At 39.2% G+C, this 19,033-nt stretch overlaps 1 protein-coding gene across 2 annotated transcripts in view; it reads right to left on the bottom strand.

Moving 5' to 3' along the window:
• Positions 1 to 4,366: 4,366 nt before the first annotated feature.
• LOC140714233 (transmembrane protein 150A-like) overlaps positions 4,367 to 19,033 on the bottom strand; it is a 79,762-nt gene continuing 65,095 nt past the window's right edge. For both annotated transcript variants that reach the window (XM_073025259.1, XM_073025258.1), the window contains 2 exons: positions 7,478 to 7,655; positions 4,367 to 5,305 (listed from right to left, as the gene is read on the bottom strand). In XM_073025259.1, the coding sequence (XP_072881360.1) occupies positions 5,061 to 5,305; positions 7,478 to 7,655 (423 nt within the window). In that variant the 3' untranslated portion in view covers positions 4,367 to 5,060. The remainder of the gene's footprint in view (positions 5,306 to 7,477; positions 7,656 to 19,033) is intronic.

The raw sequence follows: 19,033 nt of genomic DNA, 5'->3' as shown, positions 1-19,033 counted from the left end.
CTTATGTTTTTTATGTTCTTACCTAATCCACCAGATTCCACGATAATTTACCTCATCTTCAGTTTTTAGATTCTGAGGTGACTGATCAGACCAATATGGGACCAACAGATGGGGCAGGCTGTATTTGGTAGAGTAGATGGATAGTTGAAGAGGTGGCATACTTATGTCACTTGGACCTGAGGATTACAGTTCTATATGAAAAGCTGCATCTCCATTTTGAGAGGTCAAGGTTTAGGAATTCCATAAATCAGCTGTTAAAGTAGATTTTGAGAACATTCTGGAACATTCTCAGAACTCTGATAGAGTGCCAGTTTTGGGAGTGTACATTTGGAATGGAAATACCATGGAAAATCCAAAGGAAGCAAATTACTGAAATTAGGACATCCATACTGGGGATGTTGACTTGGGAGAGGATGCTAACTTCAGTTCAGATACCCTCCTGGTGGATTTGATAGACTTTGCAGAGACAGCATATCTCTTCCTTCCTTTGAAGACCTTGCTGTAGTCCAAGCTTCAGGAACATTCACAGAGATCCTTGTATGTAGGCACAGCAAGTAATTAGGAAGCAAGTCTAACACTGTCCGTTTTTTGCTTTATTATTTCCTGTCAGTCACCTTATGTACAACTTAGTGTTACTTTATGGACACACAATCTATGTATAGAAGCTATCTTATGTATTTACAGTATATCTATTGTGTTTTTTATTATTATTATTGCACTCTTCATCTTTTGTGGGGGATTTTTGTACTGCATCAGATCCAGAGTCTCAATTATTTTATTCACCTTTACAGTTGTGTTCAGGAAATCTTGAATCTTTTTCCCTTTTATTCTATGGTCCACTATCATCTCCTCTCAGATTTCTTTTTCAGCCCTATACCTCTTTCACCTATCACTTCCCAGCTTCTCAAGTCATTCCCCCTCCACCACCCACCTAACTTCCCCTTCACCTGGTCTCGCCTATCACCTGCCAGTTTGTACTCCTTCTCCTCCCCCTGCTTCTTATTATGGCTTCTTCCCCATTCCTTTCCAATCCTGAAAAAGGGTCTGCGTTTGAAACATTGGCAGCTTATTCACTTAAATACTACCTGACCTGCTGAGTTGCTCCATCACTTCTTGTGCGTTGCTCAAAATTTGCAGCATCTGCCGAATTCCACTTCTTACAAGGTGTATTCGATAATGTGTGTATCAGTATCATTATAGCTTTGATAATGCATTCACAGTGGCATTGCTTGGATGTTCAGTATTCAATGTCACTCTTATATTGGAGAGGATTCAGAGGATTGCAGATCTGGATCCAAGGATAGTCTGAAAGGACTTGTGGTCAGTTGCCATTGTGAATAGTCGACTTAATAGAGCCAGCTGTGATACCAAACATGATGACTATGTCTCCCTTTTCTATGCTAGCACAGTTCCTCCAGCTTTGTGAGTATACATAACGTACACCAAGACAGCTCTCCCAACCCTTGTCCGTTATCTTGCCAATTATACCTTAAAGAAATTCCTTGATACAACGTGGCAAGATGGATCAGCAAATTTGCAGATAACATCAAGATTGGGGAAGTAGTATATAGTGAGGAAAGCTAACAAAGCTTGCAGCATGATCTCGAACAGCTGGGAAGATGGGCTGAAAAGTGGCAGGTGCAATTACATCCAGGCAAGTGTGAGGTATTGTACTTTAGGAGGACAAACCAGGATTGGATTTACATGTGAACGGTAAGGCAGTGATGTGTGTGGTAGAACAAAAGGACATGGGAGTATGGACCCACAATTCCTTGAAAGTGGCATCACAAGTAGAAGGATTTGTAAAGAGCTTTAGGCACATAGACCTTCATAAATCAGGACATTGAGTACAGGAGTTGGGATTTTATGTTGAAGTCGAACAAGATGCTGGAGAGGCCAAATTTAGAGTATTGCATGCATTTCTGGTCATCTACCTATAGTAAAAATATCAATAAGCTTGAAAGATTGCAAAGAAAATTTACAAGAATGTTGCTGGGGGTTGAGGACCTGAGTTATAGGGAAAGACTGAATAGGTTAGGACTTTATTCCGTGGAACGCAGAAGAATGAGGGAAGATCTTATACAAGTATATGCAGTTTGAAGGATATAGATAGGCTGAATGCAGGGTTTTTGTCCCCCTTCAGTTTGGATGAGACTAGAACTGGAGGTCATAGGTTTAGGTGAAAGGGAATCAAGAGGGAAACTTTCCAGTCAGAGAGTGATGCAAGTGTGGAGCAAGCTGTATGGGTTCAACTGTAAGACAGAGAAGTTTGGATAGCTTACATGGATGGGTAGGTTTGGAGGAATAAGATCTGGAAGCAGGTAGATGGGACTCTAAAGAAGATTGGGTTAGTATTTGCTGGCTGGGCCGAAGGTCCTATTTCCATGCTGTAATATTCTATGACTCTATGACTTCGCACCTTGTTGGTATTGATAGTTTATTTCATATTGGCTTTCAATGTAAATATACATCTAAATACAATATAAAGTTAGATCCACAGCTACTATTGCATTATATGAATAGTGAGGAAATAAGGTAGAAGGGCTTTTGGTATCATGTATCTCAGCCACTTCAGTTCTTCCACCATCTCAGTAAAAATACAATAGCAACAAACAAGAGTAGTGCTCCAAAATTCAGTAAGGTCATGGCTTATGTGATCTTGGTCTCAACTCACATTGCTGATTGATCTCTTCACTTTGAAACTGTACTCTCTGATCAGCTTGTCCTTGGTAAAGATTTCAATCAGGTAAATATCCTTTGGCAATCATTTTGATGTTGCACCAGTTTGTCTTTCTTCATTGAGTTGTTAAATGATTTGACAGTTCATCTCAGTGGGATTCAAACACATCATATCAGCTCTTCCACCATTTTTAGCCCATTTCCCTAACCAGGTTAATGACTTTTTTGTTAATCTTTGGAGAAAATGTCACAAAATCTTTTGAAGTTTTGACACATTCAGGCTGCACATTTCTACAAACAAAATTTCCTTATTATTGGCTAATCTTCACCACCATTGATGATCTGCGAGAAGGTATTAAGTAAACAATAAGCCCTGAATATTGCTACTACCCTGTGATCCAGCAATGATATTGTGTAGCAGGAAATCAAGCTTAACATTTTCTAATAATTATCAAGTCTACCAGACCTAGAGTTTTATCTCAGATAAACAATAACTTAATTTCAAGGTTCTATTTGGTACAAATTCATTTCCACATAAGGTTTGCACAAAGAGAAAGCCATTTTCATGCTCCTAACCTCAAACCTTCACACATCATTTTTAATTGTTTTTCCATTTCTCCCCTTGTGGCTTTGCACAATCAATTTTATCCTTACACTGAGAATTTGATTAACTGATAAATTTCGGGCTTTCCAAGCTAGATCTAGCCTTACAAGTCGAGGCCATGTGCCTTTTCTTGCACTTTGAAACATTTTGCTTCTCTGATTTGGCATACCCGTAATGGCTGATCCCTGCTCTACACCAATCCAGCTTTTCCCATCTCCCACTTCTCACCACAATTCCCTCATGTGACTCTGGTTTAATACGGGAACCTCTTCATTGCTACTGGTGTTTGCCAACATACAATGTTAACATTATGCAGTTGCCAAATTCTTTTAACATTTTTGGAATTTCCATCCAAGTGGCAATGTTACATGAACATTGAAATGCTAACTCCTGTTCATCCAACAATTTACATTGAATTTCTTTGTTAAATCACACAGAAACTTGCCCCATAGCAGTTAATTCAGGAAGCCACTAAAATTGGGGTCAAGATATAATTACTGTCCATTAATCACTAATGGTCTCTGCTGACCTTTACTTTCATATATCTTCCCATAATCTCTGCAAAAACAATAACCTCATGGAATTATTTTTTATTTTTTTATTATGCATAATGTCAGAAGATCTTTTCCAGCTGAACACCCACAAGTATCTGAGCATGTTTGGTTTCTTATCGCTTTGAAGGGCCACATTATGAACAGGTACACTATCACTTTCACCCACAACTTCAAATACATTGTTTGCTCTAAAGCACACCTCCATCAATTCTACATAAGAAATGCAAGGTTCATTGTTTTAGATTCTTGATGGAGTTGTATTAGATTTGAGTTGTCACCTTCCCAATTAAACAGATTAGGAGGTTGATCCCATTGCATTCCGCACGCATTTCTGCTGTATTCAAGTCTGAATTTGAGGTCTGTCATTTCAAGACTGTACTTCAAAAATTTCTGTAACTAACCCTACCACCACTAGTACACAATCAGTAGATGAATTTGATAACTTTATTACTCTGGGTATCTAAGTTTCCAAGTGTCTGGTGGAACAGGGTGAATTGCGTGCGGAGTAATAAGCAGGCACCACAGCAAGTTTCAAAAAGTATATTTGGTTTATTCAAGGTTGTTCTCAGACCGTGTATATAACATGTGTACACAACAGTATATATTGGGACATTATATTCTTATACAATACTACAAAGGATGTAATTGAATGGATGCTTAAAATAACAGGGGAGAGGGACAGCAGAAGATAAGTTTATTAAAGGAATTCCAAATCTTGAAGGCATGATAGCCAGAAACAAGACAAATTAAACTGGGGATCAGAAAAGAATATGGAGTTATGGAAACAAAGAGGCTATAGAGATATAAATGAGTGATATGGATAATGAGGATGTTTTATCATCACGGAGAATACAGAATCAATACCAAATGTAATACCCTTTTTAAAAAGTTATCATTGTAACTAAAATATGGCCGTTTAGCCATCCATTTACATTGGCCAGTGCTAGAAACATTTCAATTGCTGCCAAAAATATATAATTCATTCTATTATAAAAATCAAACCTTTATTAAAAAATTAAAGATAAATGTTTCAAAAATACCAATGGAAATAGACAAGCTTGTCTTCTCAAGATGGCTTCAACTGTAGTGTTTTGATTACGTCGAGAATCTCTTTGCCATTTTACTTCAAACAGGAATGCCACAGAGATATCCTGATCATTTCGATTTTTATGGTGCTTTAAGGCAAAAACTACAGATCAACCTGCCTGTTGATATTTCAAAGTCTAGATCATAGCCACAGCCTCTTGTGTGCAGTTGCCATGTGTGCTGGGAACTCTGCTGTTGTCTGATTTACAGTGGGTCTGTTGATTTTCCTTTGTCAACATTTCCAGAAGGGTGTTTTGAGTAATAGAGCCAAACTCCACTGCGAAGGTCCCATAGAAAACGAGGATAATAATAGTGAAAATCCATTCACAAATAGCTGCTGCATGCTGAAGATCTGAGCTGTGCTGAATGAAGAAGACCCCACCTAATAAGGCTGTTAAGGAACTATACGAGAGGTTAAATTGGATAAGGGTATTGCCTTCATACTGAAGTTCGACATTGTATTCTGGGTATAATTTATACCAGGTTTTTTTTGTAAAGATTTGATCTGCTTAATATTTCAGATGATTGAGCTAGATTCTGTTGAGCTGCATCACGTTGCACTGAGTAAATAGGGTCGTGGACCATGGTCGCCATACTGTATATGTGTACCAGGTGCTGTACAAAGAGCCAAACTTGCTGGCCTCCACATTCTTAAACACAAGAAAATCTGCTGATGCTGGAAATCCAAGCAACACACACAAGATGCTGGAGGAACTCAGCAGGCCAGGCTGCATCTTTGGAAAAGAGTAAACAGTCGAAGTTTCAGGCCGAGACAGTCCTGATGAAGGGTCTTGGCCTGAAACCTTGACTGTTTACTCTTTTCCACAGATGCTGCCTGGCCTGCTGAGTTCCTCCAGCATTTTGTGTGCTTCCTCCACATTCTTAAGATGGCAAAACACCAACAAGACCTCTGGTCGTATGATGCTGAGGTTCCACCTCTAAAATGCTTCTGACAGGTTTCAACATAATGCAAAGTTCATGTCAAAACCGTTGAGGAAGTTGAATTAATAAGTCCTTTAAAGTTGAAGTGACTGATAGAAATACCGTAAAGTTAAATAAAATGCAGTAAACCTCAAATTAAAACAAACTATTTTTAAGACTTACTCTTCCTACTAAGTACTGGCCTGGTGGCCCCACTGAAGTCAATATGATTTAAGATACAGTACCTGGACTGACTTGGCATAGAATCCAAGCGGTGGTCTTCCAGCATAACACTGGGAAACCCAGGAGGGTGCAACCCTTCCACTGAATTTCATGTGAATCAGAAGGTGCGGTGGAAGATGCATGGAAATCTTAGGCTCTCTGAAATGTCAATGCCTGAATATTGACAGCTGCAGTCAGAGTTGCTGACTTCAGCTATCAAGATAATTCTTTATGCTCCAGATTAAATTCCAATTATTACTTTGGATTGCAATCTTGGTAGCTCTCAATGGAAACCAGAAATATTTCAGCATTAGTCCTAATTTCCACAGTCTGTAGAGAAAATGATAACTTACTGTGCTCTCTGAAGCACACAAACATTAATCAGGTTGTATTGAGACAAGTCCAGAATGCTACTGGTAATTCCATGAGCTCACAAACTAGTTGTGCAAAAGAGGATGTTGTCAATTCTGCATCATTCCTAGAGTTTCATATGCTCTATAGTAAAATTGACTCTAATTTTCTAAGGTCTAATCCTCAATTTTTAATGACTCATAAACAAAATAGGCAAAAATAAAAGAGAAGAACAGCTTAGTTTAAGGCTCCGTAATTTTCTGCAGTTTACTTGTGTTAGCACCTAGGAAAATTCAGAAGGATATGATCAGCATGTATAGATCTTAATGCAAAAAGAAGTTTAAAAGATATGCCACCAAGTTGCAGTAGGGAGTAAAAAGAGTAGGGTTGTAACAATGGAGGATTTTAACTTTCCCAATTTTGATTGTCATTGTGTAAAGAGCCTAGATGGGGTGGAACTCAGAAAACGTATTTGAAAGAGAGAGTCCCACTGGGGAAGGACTATATTCGATCTTATGTGAGGGAATGAGGAAGGGCAAGCGGTGGAAGTACCTGTCGAGGAACCCTCTGGAGTCAGCAACCATGGTTCAGAAAGTTTTGAAAGTTAGGTTCTTGAGTTATGGTCTTAAATGGTGGGATAAGCTGATTTCAACAGTATAAGGTGAAAGTAGATTCGGAGAAACTGTTAAGTGGAAAAACAACATCTGATCAATGGAAGGCTAGATCTGAAGCAGGAAAAGAGGATGAAGAAATTGTAAAGGAAGAAGGATGAGTAGGATGTCAGTGGAAAAGAGCTGTTGAAAATGGCTGTTATTGACACTTAAAAGGAAGAACTAAAGAGCAGCAAAACATAAAGATGTTGTATTGAAAGTCAGGAGTGAGGCAATGTTGCTGAAAGGTAAGAGAACAGATGATATTGGGTTGCAGTAAACTCAAATCAGAGGATTGTTGGAGTACAGATTGATTTGAGAGTAGCTGAGAAGAAAGTGTCAATGATCTGCAGAATTTATACTGCTGATTCTTCATGCTGCTTTAAAGAGATGTTCAAAGAAAAGGATACTAAGGGTAAGGTTGATGAAAGCCAGAACGGTAAGAAGGGCTCGGCAGTGACCTATCCGATAGTCCAGCGGATTCTTTGCAATCTTGTAGGTGAGGATGGTTTGGAAAAAGATGAACAACATACTATTGGGAAATCCCATCCCAGCACCAATGTAGTGTAGCACTTTAGCATTGCCAACCTGCAGGCACAAGAAAATACAGCTGTTAAATACAATTTTCTTTCAGTTATTTTTTTAATCAGAATGTCACCTCTGATGAAAGCAACATGTGCTTACCTTCCTACCAACTGACACTGACACATCCTTTTATAAAGTCATATAGCCTAAGTTACTACTTCAAGATTATTTTGTGGACCTATTGGCGTCGGGGCCGGTGCACTTCACCAGTGGTGGTGTGGCACCGGTTCCAGGCTGGACCGGTGCCCCCAGTGTTCGCTCAGCAGAACAGAAGCTCTATTGTGGTTGAATGAACATTTCGATAGGCTGGAGGGGTCTGGGTTTGGACTATGTTTGTGTGGTTTGATTTTACTGATATTCTATACTGGCTTGTTGTCTTGTATGTGCGAGGACTGGGCTTCAACCCAGGGTGTTGCGGGGGTGGTGTGTGGCATCGGGGCCAGTGTACTCTACTGGGGTCAGCGTGGCGCAGTGCCCAGTCTAGAGTCAGTGCTACCCCCCAAGTGTTCGATCGGTAGGAGAAAGGCTCCATTGTGGTTTACAGTGGATTGATGGTGCAAGTTTTGGTCTCTTTTTTGCATGAATGGGATGCCATTTGTACATGCTATCTTGTGTGTGCTTTGTGCTGTGTGTGACTGTTGGTACTGTATCTTGCACATTGATCCCAGCGTAATGCGGTTTCATTTGGCTGCATTCATGAGTACTCATTTATGGTTGAGTGACAATTAAGCTTAAATTGAATTGAATAAAAGAGCTAAATAATTTGAATGTATGAAGGTGTAGTGTGATGAAGTACCACAGAAGTATGTTAGCAGCAATAGGATAAACTGGATCAGTATCATATAATTCATTTCACTTTCAATCACAACAAAAATTCCAAGCAACACACAAAGCACTGAAGGAACTTAGTGTGTCAAGCAACTTCTATAGATTGAAATGGACAGATGATGTTTCAAGTTCAGACCCTTCATCTGGACCAAGGTGACTTAGATAGAGACCAAAAGGAGCTTGCATTTATCAAGAACTCCAAGTTGCCATGATCAGAGTAAAAGGGTTTTTCCGTAGGGTCTTTAAGGAGGATCTTGGCATGGAGTTTCCAATTGAACATCAGTATACGCCAATAGCATATTTTTGTATTTATTTTGTGATTCCCTCAGCTTGCAATGGTAATTACCCATTTTTCTCCCATCTTTTGTTAATTATCTTGGATGGAATTTACAAATACCTTTTTCTATTTTTAAACCAAAGCATGATTAAAGAAAATTCAATGAATAAATTAAGATAGCCGAGCAAAAGCTGAGGCAAAGTTTTGGGTATTAAGAAGTACTTTAGAGAAGAAGGTGGAAGAAAGGTTGAGAAGTTTGGAGCTAAGAAGGTGAGAGGTAGGAAAAGGAAATTGCTCACCGAATGTTCTAGACTACAAAAGATATTGGTCTCAATGATGGATCATTAAAACTGAAGAAAAGATGTGAAATGGCAAAATGTTAGAGCTCTTGGAAGGTTACAGTGCAAGGGGATATTACAGAGACAGATGGTTAAGAATTCTAATATGTACGGTTTTAAGTTAAATTTAAAAAGCAAGTATTAAAGTATTATTGGCATGGCCTGAATTTATAATCAACTCTAATTGTGCTTGAGACAGTTTTACAAATGGTAAAAGTTCATTCATTAGAGGGGAGCTACAGAAAGAATAGGACAGGAGTGAACCACAGAATTAACTTTTCTCATAGGCTGGAAGAAAGAAGCATCTATGAAATTGCTCCATGTTATTGAGAATGGAGACAGAGGTTAAGGTTCACAGAATCATTTAAATTTACAGAATGTGAGGTGATAACTTGGCCCGTTATGTCCACACTTGTTAAAATTGGACCAAATGAATCCCGTTCCCAGTTCTTGGTTCATAGACTTGGAAGTTATGGCTGAGAGTTTCTGCCTCCACTACCCTTTCAGGCAGTGAATTTCACACCTTCATTACTGGTTGACAACACTCCTCTAACACATCACAGTAAACTTTCAATCACCCAAAATCAGATAATTTGGAAATCCCAAGGGTTTGACATCTTGTTCACCCAGTACTTTCCCATCACTGAGACTTTGATCACACACACCCTTCCACTCATTGGTGCCTGTGTTTCTGTGCATGACTATTGCTCTCAAAGCCTCAGCTCCCATTTTTCATGTTCCTCTCTCACTCACTGGGGTCCCACTACTTGTGTTTCTTTCTTATTTACTGCATCTCCTGTTCCTGCACTCCTTTCCCATCACTAGAGCCCTAGTTCCCAATCAGCATTACCACTCACAGCAATGCCCACTCCTGCATGCCAGGGACCCAGCTCCCACATGTCCCTGCCCCTCACAGCGATCTCAGTCACTGTGCTCCTTGTAAACTTACCTGGTTCACTGGATACTGTGTAACATCTGAAAAAATTTTAATTAAAAATATGCATGGGTTGTTATAAAAATAATTTCCAATAGCTCAGAAAGTCTGTCAGTCAAGTGCTATCAAAGGCCTGACTTGCATTGAATTACCTGTGTTTTATGGTCCTCAAGTCTATGCCCTCCCCTCATGGCTCCCTCTGCCAAGAGGGTCAGATCACTCTCAGTCTCACATTCTTTTATACCATTTTAATAAAATCTTGCCTTTAAGATAATTTTAAATGATTTTCAGACTGAGACCTGTAAGGAGCAATTAGGACAGGTCACCATGTTTTCATGAAGCATCTTTAACAGAGTGACAAGAGGTAGACAGGCTCAGGGAGAGTATTACAGTCTTTACGGCCTAGTCAGCTATATCGAGAAATGATTAAACCTCGAAGTCAGGCAGCATCTGTGGAAGTAGAAACAGATTTGATGTTTTAGGGCAAACAGCCAACAGAGTCTACGTTGATTCTATTTCTCTTTCCACGGATACAGTCTGAAAAGCTGAGTATTTCCAGCATTTCTATTTTTATTTCAGATTTCCTGAGCCATAGAGTCAAACAGCACAGAAACTGTCTCTTTGGCCCAGCATGACCAGGCCAACCACCATCTATACCAATCATATTACCAAAATGTGATCCATAACTTATACATGACAATTCAAGTGCTCATTCGTGAGGGTCCCTGCTCCACCAGTCACCCAGGCAGAGTAGTCCAGATTCCAGCTATTGCCTACATGAAAATAATACATTTAAGTCCATCTAAACCTCTTCCCTCACACTCTGAAATTATACCCTCTGTAATGGAGAAAATATCTACTTTCTGCCCTATCTATACCTTTCATAATTACCCCCATTCTCATTTATTACAAGGAAAGTAACCCCTATACAGTCTTTAACTGAAACATGTCTACATTAACTCCACCGCTCACATCCGCATATTTTGTCACTTCATAAACTTCGATCAGTTAGACAGGATCCTTTGCCAACAAAATCATGCTGATGATCATTGGTATATTCCCATTTTTCATATTGTAGATTCGTATCACCCTTCAGAAGGTTTTCTAATAAATTCTCAACACTAATATTAGACACACTGGCCTCTAACTTCCTGGTTTATCCCTACTGCCTTTCCAATCAAATGGATCACATTTTCTATCATCTGGCACCTTAGTTGTGGGCAGTGAGAATTGAACAATCTCCATCAAGGACCTAGTGATCTTCCCTCTTGCTAACAGCCTGGAGTACATCTCATCTAGCTCAATAATGCCCACTGAGGTATCTAATAACTCCTTTTTAATCTTAATGCGCACAACAATTTCATTGTTCCAAATGAAATATCCAACTACAATGATATTCTCCTTAGTTAACACACATATGGCCTTCATCAGCTAATGCATTGAGCGCAAGAGTTTGGGCATCATGGTACAGTTATGCAAACTGTTGGTGTATTTTGTGCAGTTCTGATCACCGCACCACCAAAAGGTGTGATTGAGATAGGAAGAAGATTCACAAAGGTGTTGCATGGATTAAGAGGCTTGAGTTATAAGGCTAAGTGTGTTGTTGTAGGAGTGAAGGAGGGTTGACACGATAGGCATTAATTTCCCATGGTAGGGGTGTCTAAAGCTAGACGGCATAGGTTTAAGGCGAGAGGGAGGAGGCCTAAAGGGGCTCTGAGGGGAACATATTTCACACAAAGAGTAGATGGCTTCTAGAATGAGCTGCCTGAGGAGATGGTGGAGGAAAGGACAGTAACGGCATTTAAGAGGCCGGTGAACAGGTACCTGAATGAGCAGGACACAGAGGGATGCAGAACCAATGCAGCCAAGTGTTATTAACATAAATAGGCATGATGGTCAACACAGACATTGTGGGCTGAAGGCCTGTTTCTATGAATCTTTGTATTAATTTAAAACCTCATCTATGTTCTCAAGCTCTATGCACAGTTTGTCTCTCTGCTCACTAATGTTACCTTCTTGTTCTTAATAAAAATGACTTGAGAATTTCCTTAATCTTGTCTGCCTTAGATATTTTGTGACCTCTTTACCTTTCTAATTACTTTTTTAAGTACTGTCCTACACATTATATTTCGGTGCTCCATTCTACCATACACTTCCTTTCCTAATCAAACTTTCTGCTTACCTGGACTTGATCTCTTTGAACTTAAGAAGTTGCCCCTGAGTTCTCACAATTTCACTTTTAAATGAATCTATTCTGTCTGATGTCAATTTACCTGTAAATATTTGCTCCTAGTTTATTTTCATGATAAACTTCAACTGCTTATTCCTCACATAGATGCTGCCTGACCTGAGTTTCTCCAGCATTTTGTGTATGTCACTCAAGATTTCTAGTATCTCCACAGCTTTTTGTGCCTGGCAAACCCTTGCCAGATCCTGTCTTATCATGTTGATATCAGCCTTTCCCCAATTCAGAACTTTACCTTCAAACCACCCTTATCCCTTTCTATAACTTATTTGAAACTTAACAGAGTCCCAGTCAACATTCCCAAATTGCTGACCCACAGACACTGCAACCTGCATAAGCCCCAGCTATGCTTGTGTCTTTGTTGGCTGTGTAGAACAGTCCATGTTCAAAGCTTTCCCTGCTAATGCACCCCAACTCTTCCTCCACTACATTGAAGACTGCATTGGTCTTGCTTCATACACCCATGCTGAGCTCATCAATTTCATCAACTTTGCCTCCAACTTCCACCCTAATGTTAAATTCACTTGGTCCATCTCTGACACCTCCCTCCCCTTTCTTGATCTCTCTGTCTTCGTATCTGGAGACAAAATGCCAACTGACATCTTTTATAAACATACTGATTCCCACAGGTATCTCGACTCTACCTCTTCGCATCCTATCTCCTTCAAAAATTCTATTCCTTCATATACTATAAAACAGAGTCTGGTACAATGGTCACCTCTATCTATGTCTTTGGTAGGTCATATTAATGTTGTTAAAATGTATGTTCTCCCCAAATTTTTATACTTATTTCAATCTATCCCAATTTTTATTCCTAAATCTTTTTTTGATTCCTTAGACTCTATTATTTTGTCATATCTGTGGAAGAATAAGCGCTCTAGAATTAATAAAATCCATCTCCAAAAATCTAAAAAAGAGGGTGGCATGGCTTTACCTAACTTTTGTTTATATTATTGGGCAGCTAATATACACTGTGCTGCCTTTTGGTCTTTCTTCCACGGTCAACCCGAGTGCCCTAATTGGGTGGCAATGGAGTTGAGCTCCACAAAAGAATTATCTATCTCTGCACTTCTTGGCTCTGCACTCCCTAGTAGTCTGTCCAGATCAATAGCTAATCCTCTTGTTAGACACACTTTGCGTATATGGGCTCAGTTTAGGAAATGCTATGGTTTCCATGGGTTTTCCGTTTCCAGCCCTGTTGCACATAATCACCTTTTTTTACCTACTACGTACGATTCAGCATTCCATGTTTGGTATAGGAAGGGCATTAGACATTTTGAAGATCTTTTCATTGATAATCGCTTTGCTTCTTTTCAGCAGCTCTCTGTTAAGTTCAATCTGCCCAACGCTCATTTTTTTAGTTATCTCCAAATCAGACACTTTATTGCTCCTTTAATTCCTAACTTTCCTGAAATGCCTGCGAAAAATGCTATGGACCTATTTCTTTCCATTAATCCACTAGGTAAAGGTTTAATATCAACTATTCAAGATAAATTAGCAGCCTTACGACAGGCCCCTGTGGATAAAATTAAAATGGCCTGGGAGCAGGATTTAAATACCTCCTTATCCGATGAGAGCTGGGACTCAATTCTCAAATCGGTTAACTCAACCTCTCTTTGTGCTCGCCATTGCCTTTTACAGTTTAAGATTGTTCATAGAGCCCATATGTCTAAATCTAAAATATCTCGATTCTACCCTAACATTAGTCCACTCTGTGATAAATGCAAGAGGGGCGTGGCCTCTCTCATCCATATGTACTGGTTCTGTCCTAGCTTGGAGAAATTTTGGAAAGATGTCTTCACTACGTTATCGTGTATTCTGAATCAGCACCTAGAACCAAACCCCTTAATTGCTTTGTTCGGTTTTTGGGGTGAGACAGATTTACGTCTGGGTCCGACCAAATGCCGAATATTATCCTTTGCCTCTCTCCTGGCTAGACGCTTGATCCTCCTTAGATGGAGAGATGTTGCCCCGCCTATTCATGCGCAATGGCTTAACGACATTATGGCCTGCTTGGACCTCGAAAAAATTCATTATTCAGTTCTTAATTCAGATCTAAAGTTCCATAAGGTCTGGGGACCTTTTATCGAGTACTTTCATAACCTTCCTCTTGACTAGGGTTTTTTTTTCTTTTTGGTCCCTTGCTTTCAGCTCCCTTTTTTTCTGGTAGTAGGCATTATTATCCTCTGTTGCTAAGTGTATTCACAGTCTGGGAGTTTGATTGTCCTGATTTATACTCTCTATATTGTGTTGTGGTTGGTCTGGAGTTGTTGTTGTTTTTCCTTGTGTTGTGGGGCTTGGGGAGGATACTAAGTTTACTTGTCTTCAATTTAGGTGTTTTTTTGTCAAATTCTCTTCCTTTGTAGCATATTGTCATTGTATGCTTAATTTTGCACTGTATTAATGTTCCTCATTGGGATTTGGGGTTTTAATTTGTAAAATGTATAGAAAAACTAATTTAAAAAATAATTTAAAAATGTTTTTTTTTAAAAATCTATTCCCTTTTCTCAGTTCTGTCACCTCCACCGCATCTGTTCCAGGATGCAGCTTTGCATTCCAGGACATCAGAAATGTCCTCCTTCTTTAAAGAAGAGAGTTTCCCTCCCTCTGCTATTGATGCTGTCCATACCTGCATCTCCTCCCGATGGCATGAATATCGATTTCTCCTTTCAGTGAAAAAATTTCCCTCCTCCCTCCTCTATTCCCGACTCTGACCCTTTACCTCTTCTCACCTTCCTAATACTTCTCCCAGGTCCCCTCCTCAAGAATGAACATCGACTGCTTATTCATTTCCATAGATCTGCCTTACCGGCTGAGTTCCTCCAGCATTTTATGTGTTGTTTGGAATTCCAGTATCTGCAGACTTTCTCATGTTTATGATTAACCACTTGCCTGGATATATTCCTTCAGGTTAGATCCAACAGAAGCAAGTCTTGACTTGCTCAGAAGTTCTCCTGCTACACTTCTAAACATACCACATGCTCTAATCCTTTCACACTAAGCCAGCCTCTGACTCCATGTGTCCTGTATCTCCTTGACTATAAGGATGTCTGTGGTATAAACCCAGCAGACTAATTACATTTTTATTTTTAATCTTTACACATTGGGCCTTATTGGTAGAAGCTTCTCAAACATCCTTCTTTGTTACTGCAACCAAGAGTCTTCATAATCAACAACGCGAAGCCTCCAGTCTTGGACCTTAAGACCAAAAGACGCAGGAGCAGACTTAGGCCATTTGGTCTGATGAGTCTGCTCCACCATTCCATCATGGCTGATCCTTTTTCCCTCTCAGCCCCAATCTCCTCACTTCTCATTATTAATGCTGCCATAATCTCTTCAGCCATAGTGTATACCATCTGTTCCAGGTAACTTATCTACCTTCAGACCTCTCAGTTTCCTAAGACCCTTTTCCCTAGTATTAACAACTTCACACATCTCTGCCCCTTGATACACTTGAACTTCCAGCACACTGCTAGTGTCTTCCACAGTGAAGAGTGAAGCAAAGTACTTATTCAGTTTGTCTGCCTTTTTGTTATCCCCCATTACTACCTCTCCAGCATTGTTTTCCAGTGATTCAATACTTACTCTTATCTCTCTTTTACACTTTATATATCTGAAGAAACTTTTGGTATCTTCTTTAATATTATTGACGAGCTTACCTTCATATTTGATCTTTTCCTTCTTCATGACTTCTTTAATTGCCATCTGTTGGTTTTTAAAAGCTTCCCTATCTTCTAACTTCCTACTAATTTTTGCTCTATTATATGCCCTCACTTTGACTTTTATGTTGTCTTTGACTTCTCTTGTCAGCCACGGTTGTGTCATCCTGCCTTTCGAATACTTCTTCCTCTTTGGGATGTATATATCCTGCAGCTTCGGAATTGGTGTCATAAATTCCAGCCATTGCTGCTTTGCCATCATCCCTGCTAGAGTTTTTTTCCAATCAGTTCTGGTCAACTCCTCTCTCATGCCTCTGTAATTCCCTTTACGCCACTGTAATACTGATATATCTGACTTTAGCTTCTCCTTCTCAAAGTGCAGGGTTAATTTGATCATATTATGATCTCTATCTCCTATTTACCATGAGCTGCTCTGGAAAAACATCTCGCAGGCATTATATAAATTCCCTCTCTTGAGATTTTCTCAATCTACCTGCATATTGAAATCCCCCATGACTATTGTAACATTGCCCTTTTGGTAAGCATTTTCTATCTTCCATTATAATTTGTAGACCACATCTATACTACCGTTTAGGGGTCTGTATATAACTCCCATCAGGGTCTTTTGACCCCTGCAGTTCCTCAGCTCTAGCCACAATGATTCAACACCTTCTGATTCTATGTTACCTCTTTCTAATGATCTGATTTCATTTTTTACCAACGGGGCCATGCCACCCTCCTCTGCCGATCTGCCTGTCCTTTTGATAAAATGTGCATCCTTGGATGTCAAGCTCCCACCTATAATCTTCTTTCAGTCATGATTCAATGACGCACACAACATTATACATGCTGGCAATCTGTAACTGTGCTGCAAGTTCATCTACCTTATTCTGTAAACTGTGTGCATTCAAATGCAACACCCTCAGTTCTATATTCACCCTCTTTGATTTTGTCCACCCTTTATGTTGCAACTCATCCCATTGACTACAATTTTGCCCTATCAACAGCTTCTCCTTGCTACTAATCTCACTACTTTACACTATATTTAGTTTTCTCTATGATCTACTCAACCTTGGAACATTGAATTGCCAGACCAAATCTGAGGGGATATAACATTTTTTTAAAAAGAAAAATGATGAAGCCAGTGAGATTTTTTAAAGTTTCTCTGCTGGGATGACAGGAATTTAGAATTGGAGGCTGGAGGCTGATAAAGGTTGGGGCAGGGGGTGGAGGTCATTGCATAGTAATCTTTTAACAGCAGAACACAGAGTGAAATAGCAACCTTGTGAAAATTCAAAGTTCTACAACAGTCTCATCAAGGTCACTGATTACTACTGTACTATCAACAGGAAGTGCATCTAGTTTATAGATAAAAAGTGAAACAAGTAATATTTATAATCTACAAAATGAATACAAACTCCCTACACAGCTCAAAAACAGACTAAAGTGTACAAAGCACATCAGGCCTAGAACCAGCTACCAATTGTTTTCACACAAACAGCAAGAAATTTGACAGCAGTATAGAAACGTGGATTGGTGCTGTTGAGATTGAACAGGTATTCTTTGGGTATGTGTTAAAATGGATCCTTTCCATGTACGTGATGTTTCCAAGCGTCAGCACATACATGAGTCAAAGGATTCTGGGGTGAAGTATTAATTCAGAACAAGTCCCCAGGCTAGAATTGTCAGGAATCTGAAAGCTAAAATTTCATTTTATAATGATATAATTTAATGATACTCTAATTATTATCCTCAGGAGCCCAGCATGAGGGAAGAATTACCTTCTAATACTGTGCCACAACAGCATGTTCAATCCTGTGCTCCAACAGGACCATCAGTTACTGAATTATGGCAGCTGTATGGTATTCAGTGAGATTGTGTGAAATGCTTGCAATCAAAATATCTTTATCAAAGGCTACCTTTCTGAAACAGGTTTAAAATATTTCAATTTGTGATGTATAAATATCTTCATGCTTAATGCACTTTACAAGGAAGAGTAAATTTCACAGTTGTTTAGCCATTATCAAATAAAAACTCCATTTTATCTTTAGGATTAATGCTTTGATCTTATGTAAACCGTCAGAGCAACACCCTGTTCTCAAATATCGAGCCAACAGATATGAATACTCTATGTTTGAACTGTAATTCCTTTGTCTGCCAATATAATTTTATTTTGCAATTTCAACAGAAAAGCAGCTATTAATTTTTATTCCCCAGCTAATACACTTAAGAATGTTCTGTTTCAGGAAAGTACTTGAGCTGCTTAGAGCGGCAAACAGCCGTCCTAAACTAAACTTGTGCAGATGGTGCAAGTGTGAAATAAAAATAGCAAATGGTGGAAATGCAGTAAGTCAGACAGTAGTTGTGGAGAGAGAAACATTTAAAGTCACTGATCTTTTGTCAGAATCAGAACTGTAATATAAAGCTAAAACCATGCGGGTAGCATGGTAGGATAGCGGTTTGTTTTTAGTGGCAGGGATTCAATTCCTACTAGTCTCTGTAAGGAGTTTGTACTTTATCCCTGGGTTTCCTCCGGGAGCTCTGGGTTCCTCCCACAATTCAGTAAGTCATGGGCATGATACCCTGGCACTGAAAGTGTAGTGACTCCCCTTTCTTGTTTGCTCTGTCTCCATCTCTGGAGAAAAAACTGTCTACTGACATATTTTTATAAACCAGACTGCCCCAGCACAATCCGCGCTGATTGATTTGATACCAATGGCACACTTCACTGTACGTTTCAAAGAGCATGTAACAAATAAAGCTAATTTTGATCTCCAGAAACCTGCTACCAGCCATGAGTCAGCTAAATGGACAAGTATAAACTTATCTTTCCAGGTCACTCAACAACATAATACAGCAGGAAAGCATTGAGCAATATAATGTGATCACAAGAATGATTCTTTGATTTTAAACCACTGGAAAGAACACTGACAACCGGCTAAACAACTTAATCAGAATTTGCTGTTTGTCATATTAAAACATTTCAAAAACTCAAATATTTAAAACATTTATAGATATTTTAGCCAAAATTAATTTTGTAAATGTAAATTAACAACTTTCTCTTTCCATCAGATGGATTGTCAATGGAAACACCAACAAG

The sequence above is a fragment of the Hemitrygon akajei genome, chromosome 21, assembly GCF_048418815.1.
Source record: "Hemitrygon akajei chromosome 21, sHemAka1.3, whole genome shotgun sequence".
NCBI lineage: Eukaryota > Metazoa > Chordata > Chondrichthyes > Myliobatiformes > Dasyatidae > Hemitrygon > Hemitrygon akajei.
The sequence above is the reverse complement of the archived record's forward strand: the minus strand, read 5'-3'. Positions and strand labels throughout refer to the sequence as shown.